The sequence below is a fragment of the Aulostomus chinensis genome, chromosome 2 (genome assembly GCF_037954235.1).
Source record: "Aulostomus chinensis isolate RoL2024-O1b breed Wild chromosome 2, RoL_Achi_v1.0, whole genome shotgun sequence".
In the NCBI taxonomy this organism is placed as follows: Eukaryota; Metazoa; Chordata; class Actinopteri; order Syngnathiformes; family Aulostomidae; genus Aulostomus; species Aulostomus chinensis.
This window is the reverse complement of record NC_141321.1, coordinates 6,056,995-6,062,994: the sequence shown is the minus strand read 5'-3', so window position 1 is coordinate 6,062,994 and position 6,000 is coordinate 6,056,995. Positions and strand designations below refer to the sequence as shown.

The window sequence follows — 6,000 nt, the reverse complement described above, 5'->3', positions numbered from 1 at the left end:
AAATGTACACGACTCAATATTAACTTTGGTGACCTCCTAGTCGGAGGTCATTACCGCCATCGTGAATAACGATTTTATCGTATTTAAGTTTACTTTTAGCCAGCAGTTTTAAATTTGACTCGACGGCGCCCCCTCTGGCTGCCGGAATACACTTGGCTGTGGTCGCCGGAGTCACCAATTTCACGTTTCAGGTTTCACGTCATCACCCTGCTGCACCCTCCATCCCTGCTGCACCCTCCGTCACTCTGCTGCACCCCTCCGTCACCCTGCTGCACCCCTCCATCCCTGCTGCACCCCTCCATCCCTGCTGCACCCTCCATCCTTGCTGCACCCCTCCATTCCTGCTGCACCCTCCGACACCCTGCTGCACCCTCCGTCACCCTGCTGCACCCTCCATCCTTGCTGCACTCCTCCATTCCTGCTGCACCCTCCGACACCCTGCTGCACCCTCCGTCACCCTGCTGCACCCTCCATCCTTGCTGCACTCCTCCATTCCTGCTGCACCCTCCGTCACCCTGCTGCACCCTCCATCCCTGCTGCACCCTACCAGCCTCCTCCTGCCCGGTGATCCCGCAGTGGCCTCCCGGGCGGGGCCATGACTTCTATAAGAGGGAGGAGAGGATCCGCAGCTGGAGGGAGACTCTTATGTGGACCTGCTGCCAAGCTCTTCTCCTCCTCCTCCTCTCTTCTCCTCCTCCTCCTCGTCTCTCGCCTTCTCTCAGGACGCCGCTGTCCCACCTCTTGCACCGGGACCTCCGCCCTCGTCTACCGGGACCAGCACTATGGAGAGCTCCAGCGTGATCATCCGCGGGCTGCTGCTCGTCGGCCTGTTGACCGTCCTTTGTCACGGCCAGGCGTCCCAGGAGGTGTCCGCCGAGGACCTCGGAGACGAGCGACCGGAAGCCGCAGCAGACAGAGACCTGGTCGGTATCCCTCAGCTGGACCAGGACAGTCGCGGGTCACTGTCCTCAATTTAGAAAATATTAAATTTTGACTTACAAAAGTTGACCTAAAAACTTACTCTTCCAAAGTCATTTTTTCTTTTGCTAATATTTTTCGAATTCTGTTCGTCTCTGGACGTAAGTTGATGCTGTACGCGTGGAGGAAGGAGAAAAACTTGAATGAGACCGAGTTTAAGTTTCATGTTGTATTTCAACACAAATGCATTTAAAAAAAAGCTTCAAATAACACCGATATTAAGACATTCTGCAAACATAAACATGTCAGATAAATTTGTCAAAATTATTGTCGCTGTAGTGAAGATGAACCTGGTTTTAAAATCATCTGGTGTGTCATGATTGAGGAGATGTCTGAGACTGCATGAGAACATGTGTTGTTGTTGTTGTTATTATTATTATTATCATTATTATTGAACAGGAGATCACGTGACCGTGGTCAGGGCAGAGTTCCATCATGCTGCGTTGATGAGCGCTGCTTTGCTCAGCTTCTGCCCCTCAGTTTACTTTGTATCGTTTGAGAATAATTCCACTTTTTATTGGACTAAATTTCTTTTGTAAATTCTTGGACAATTTTAAAATCCTACTTTGTATTAAATACTTGAATTCTTAAGTTCTTATTTTCATTATTTCTTCTGCAATATCAGGAATAATAGTCACTTTTTGTGTAGACAATCCATGTTGAAGCGCTTCACGCGTGTAGTCAGAGGCGTTTCAGGAGAGCCTCCAGGCTGCAGGACGTCTGGCTGCTGCGGCTGTGGTTTGGTTACAGTGAAGGACAGGCAGTGATGGTGTTACCATCCAGACATTCTTCTATATTTTATATTTTTGTCCACTTGAAAATGTAACATGTTTAAGAGATTTGAGTTGATGAATGTTTCTGTTATTTTTATCATCTTCTCTGCCGAGCAGATGGAGGCACTGGAGGCTTTGCTGGGCCGCATGCAGAACCGGATTTCTACTGAGAAAAGAGGGAGTATCCCACTGGTAACTCCATCTTATAGACACATTTCTAAATTCAGCCTCACTTGCCGTGATGCTCCAGCATTGAGACATGGCTCAGACATCAGTGTGTGTTTGTCCTTCATTCCCTGCTCTTGAATGGAACCAATGACCTTCCACCAATTAAAAGATAACAAGGAAATGACAACAGCAGCTTCTCCCGTGTATAATTACAGGCTAATCAGCATCACAGCGCAACCACAATTAATTGAAAGAAGGAAGTCAAAATGCTAGAGAGAGAAAGTAAATGCCTCAGAAAGACACTGCAGGGCCCCATGAGAGCTCAGAACAGAGTTGAGTCACTCCACTGGCCGACGCAGAAAGAACCCCCCCCCCACACACACACACATGCATACCTCACCATGTGTCAAAAAATATCTGCTGTTGTTAACACAATTGTGACAGCTGGACTCTATCTGCCCCCCCCCCCCCCCAGTGTGGCATGGGTGACCGGTGCGCCATGAAGTTCGGCCCTCGCATTGGGAAGCTGTGTGACTGCGGCAGAGGAGCCAACTGCAACTCCTACCTGCTCAAGTGCATCTAACCACCGATGAGGGCTTTTCTACAGGACCAACCCTCCACCTCCTCCTCCTCCTCCACCTCCTCCTCCTCCACCTCTTCCCCCTCCTCCACCTCCCCCTCCTCCTCCTCCACCTCTTTCTCCTCCTCCTCTCTCTGTTTCTATCTGTCTTGCATTGTTGTTGTTTGGTGGTAGCCTAGAGGCTAGCATGGAGTTTTCTAGTGGACAGTCCTGGCTATGTACTGCAGCATGTACATGTTTCACGTTCAATAAACAGATTTATCAACATACATGTTGCTGTTTTTACTTGTGCTTATTTGAAGCATTTATTCCTGCTGCTGCTGTGCAGGGATTTGTCAGGTTTTAATGGTACCATAATTTATCCAAATGCTTCACTGTCTCACCTGGAAAGGAGCTGGACGTGGGGACCGTGACATCCCCTCCTCACCCAGAAGGTGACAGCCAGGGACCAAGGCATTTTTTCTGCTTCTGCAATGGTTAATACACCAGCATGTAGAAGTGTTAATACTGACTTATAATTCTGGTTGTTGTACATGAATATTCAAATGTATATGTTACAAAAAAAAGCTGAAAAAATATCAAAGTACCCTTGAACAAGATAGGTGGCCTGGTGGTGCAGTGGTCCTCCCTGTGGCCCCCCAGCAAGAAGGTTGTGGGTGGAGCAGTGGTCCTCACTGCGGCCCCCATCAAGAAGGTTGTGGGTGGAGCCCTGGCTGCAGCACGGGGTCTTTCTGGGTGAGTCTCCATGTTCTCCCTGTTCCTGCTGGGTTCTCTCTGGTACTCCAGCTTCCTCCACAGTCCAAAGACATCAAGAGGGACCAGGTTAATCCAGACTCTAAATTGACCGTAGGCGTGGCTGGGAGAGCCAATGGTTGTCTGTCTCTATGTGTTGGCCCTGCCATGGACTGGTGACCTGTCCAGGGGGAAGGCTGCTGGGATAGGCTCCAGCCCCACCACCAGCCCCCCCCCCCCCCCCTTGACCCAGACAGATAAACAGTATAGAAAATGGATGGACTGGTGGCCCTCGGATTGGGCAGCTGTGTGACTGTGGCAACTCCTTCCTGCTCAAGAGCATCTAAACCAGTGACAGGACCAAGTTGGAATGGCGTTGTTCTCAGGGTTGATGAGCCAGTGTCCACGACTGTCTTTATTGTCCCTCCAACCTTCCATCCTGGATCCACAAAGCCCCTCTGGATGAAACGGACCCTCCGCTGGTGAAAACATTGTTTTCACAAAAAACGAGTCTTGCACTTGTCCACTGTCATGCCTGACTTCATATGCGAAGGTTGTGTGCATAATTAGCCTGCGAGGGCTGACAGCAGCACACAGGAAGTGTACTCAGCTGGACGGACAGAGTCCCACACATCAACACTCTTTGTTTCCAGCAGCAGAGATGAATGTTTGCTGACTACTTGTCATTTCTACAGACGTGATCTCTGAGGCTGAGGTTCTGTGTTTGGACCAGATGGAGCTCAGGTAGACAGCTGTAGCTGACCAGCACGTCATCACTTCGATGATGGAAACATTTGCAGTCACATGAAATTTTTCATCATCTTGATGTGTCCACAAGCTTCTTATTTCAATTCAGAGTTCTCGTGACTCAGACCCTGGAGCAGCGCTCACTGCTCTGCTTTTTCTCCCAGTGATTAGCATCCCTGCTGTTTGGGGCAGGGACGCTAATGTTCGGTCTCTTCCGTGGAAACAGCTGCTCTTGCAGAGGGAGGCGGCTGTGAGAGCGCAGGAAGTGAAAAGTCTCACGGTGATCTGTGGATGTACGCCTTTTAGATCAGCTTTTAGGCACTTAGCCTTCTGGTGTCATGGTAGACTGAAGAAAACATGTTCTTCTTTTGAGGTGGAGGAGTTTTCACCAGATAACACAGGAACAGGAAATCCTCAGTCCACTGCGACCCCCCAAAGTCGACCTGAGTACCAGCAGCAGCCACCGAGAGGCGAGGCGTGAAACAAATCTCTCAGTGACCTTTGAGTTCTGTAATATCTGCATCTTTTAAATTTAAAGATCAGCACCCTAAAAAAGTATCTATATTGACACAATATTAATTTGCTTAAAAACAAAAAGTCGTCTTGCCAGTGTGAAACATTTCTGGACAAACAGCTGAGCCTTGAATCTTTTCTTGCGAACATTTGCTCTCCTGCCTCTGTCTGTCGTAAACCATCAACTGAATATGCTGTGCTATCCACCTCAGGGGAAACTGTTGTGAGTGAAAGCTTTGGGCAAAGGCTCGCTCTCTCCAGAGAGAAAGCCAGCAGAGACGAGCGCTTCACGTGTCCCCAGGGTCTGAATCCACAGAGCCATAAAAGAGTGAAGAGCTCATTTAAAGGTCTTTTGGCTCCTTTGGGCTTTGGAGACAAACAGCAGTATAATGGTTCCCTGGTTCAATGCCTGAAGCAATTTAGCCTCCAATAAAAACAAGTCAATAGCAAATGAAGTGGCTCCTGCTCGGCCTTCGATTTCCCCCTCACATTTGCCTGTTGCATCTGTGATTCTGCTACAGAGCACAATCGCAGTCGCCAGGACATCAGATTCAACTGATGATTGCCGCTCCTCTCAGGAGCTGTGGATGTTACTTCTTACATCATGGAAAACACATCTCTATGTCAAGAAACATGAAGTGAGACATTCTCTTCACTGAAAGTAAAAAAGAGAGAAAAAATATTTTCTCCGTGACGCATTTCTAAGAACCGAAGCGTGATGGGTCACCAGCAGCCGGGACGCACAGTAGAGCAGGCAGGAAGCGCAACAGTTAGCATCTCAACATGAGCTCGCTGCACGTGGTCCCAAGACGCCAGAGGAGTTTCATCTCTGGATTTTAGATCATTGCTGAAAATCAGCCGGTGAACAAAAGTTGACGAGACTCATCAACTTTCAGCGACACTTTTCTGGGTTCGGAGCGGCATGATGAAGTAGGAAGTTCCCCTGCTGTCCACCAGGGACCCAACCCTGCTACGTCACCACAGCTCAGTATTTGCTCTGTTTGATGTGATGACGTCTCATGTCTGCGTTAACTTCTGTGGTCAGTTTTAACGATTTATCATCACTGTTTTTAAAAAAGTTGAATGAGTGTGATGTCATTTTGTTGTTGTTGAGCAGAACAAACATCAAATGTCTGACTTCAGCGTAAACCACAGGTCTCCTGTCAGGCACTTAGCCGAGGACTCCTTCAAAAACCCATTTGAGTTCCACACCAGAGAACCAGACACTCAACAACAGAAGCTCATTTCAGAGTTTAGGACTCATTCCTGCCCCGCTGCTGGCAGCTGGTCGTAGCTCTCTGATGCTCGCGTTAGACGGCGTTCATGTATCTGCTGACGCTGCCATGCTGCAGGAACATCTATCGGCTCCTCTGTAGTCTCAAATATACCCAAGTATACAGTGAAACCAGTCATTTATCAGAGGGTGAGTGACTCTCAGAAGAATTACGCAGCGTTTTCCAGCCAAAACGGAAACGAAGGAGTAGCGATGAGGCCTGTGACGTAGCGGAT

The 6,000-nt window shown here is 48.7% G+C and overlaps 1 protein-coding gene across 1 annotated transcript; it reads left to right on the top strand.

Moving 5' to 3' along the window:
* The first annotated feature begins 508 nt into the window (after positions 1-508).
* cartl (cocaine- and amphetamine-regulated transcript-like) lies at positions 509-2,744 on the top strand. Its single transcript, XM_086193330.1, has 3 exons — positions 509-923; positions 1,869-1,943; positions 2,395-2,744. The coding sequence occupies exons 1-3, from the start codon at positions 783-785 to the stop codon at positions 2,500-2,502; spliced, it is 324 nt and encodes a 107-aa protein (XP_086049456.1). The 5' UTR covers positions 509-782; the 3' UTR covers positions 2,503-2,744.
* The last annotated feature ends 3,256 nt before the right edge of the window (positions 2,745-6,000 follow it).

Coding starts and splice junctions, on each gene's coding strand:
- cartl (XM_086193330.1), top strand. CDS start 783: ATGGAGAGCTCCAGCGTGATCATCCGCGGGCTGCTGCTCGTCGGCCTG. Junction 924..1,868: donor CCGCAGCAGACAGAGACCTG/GTCGGTATCCCT, acceptor TCTGCCGAGCAG/ATGGAGGCACTGGAGGCTTT. Junction 1,944..2,394: donor AAAGAGGGAGTATCCCACTG/GTAACTCCATCT, acceptor CCCCCCCCCCAG/TGTGGCATGGGTGACCGGTG.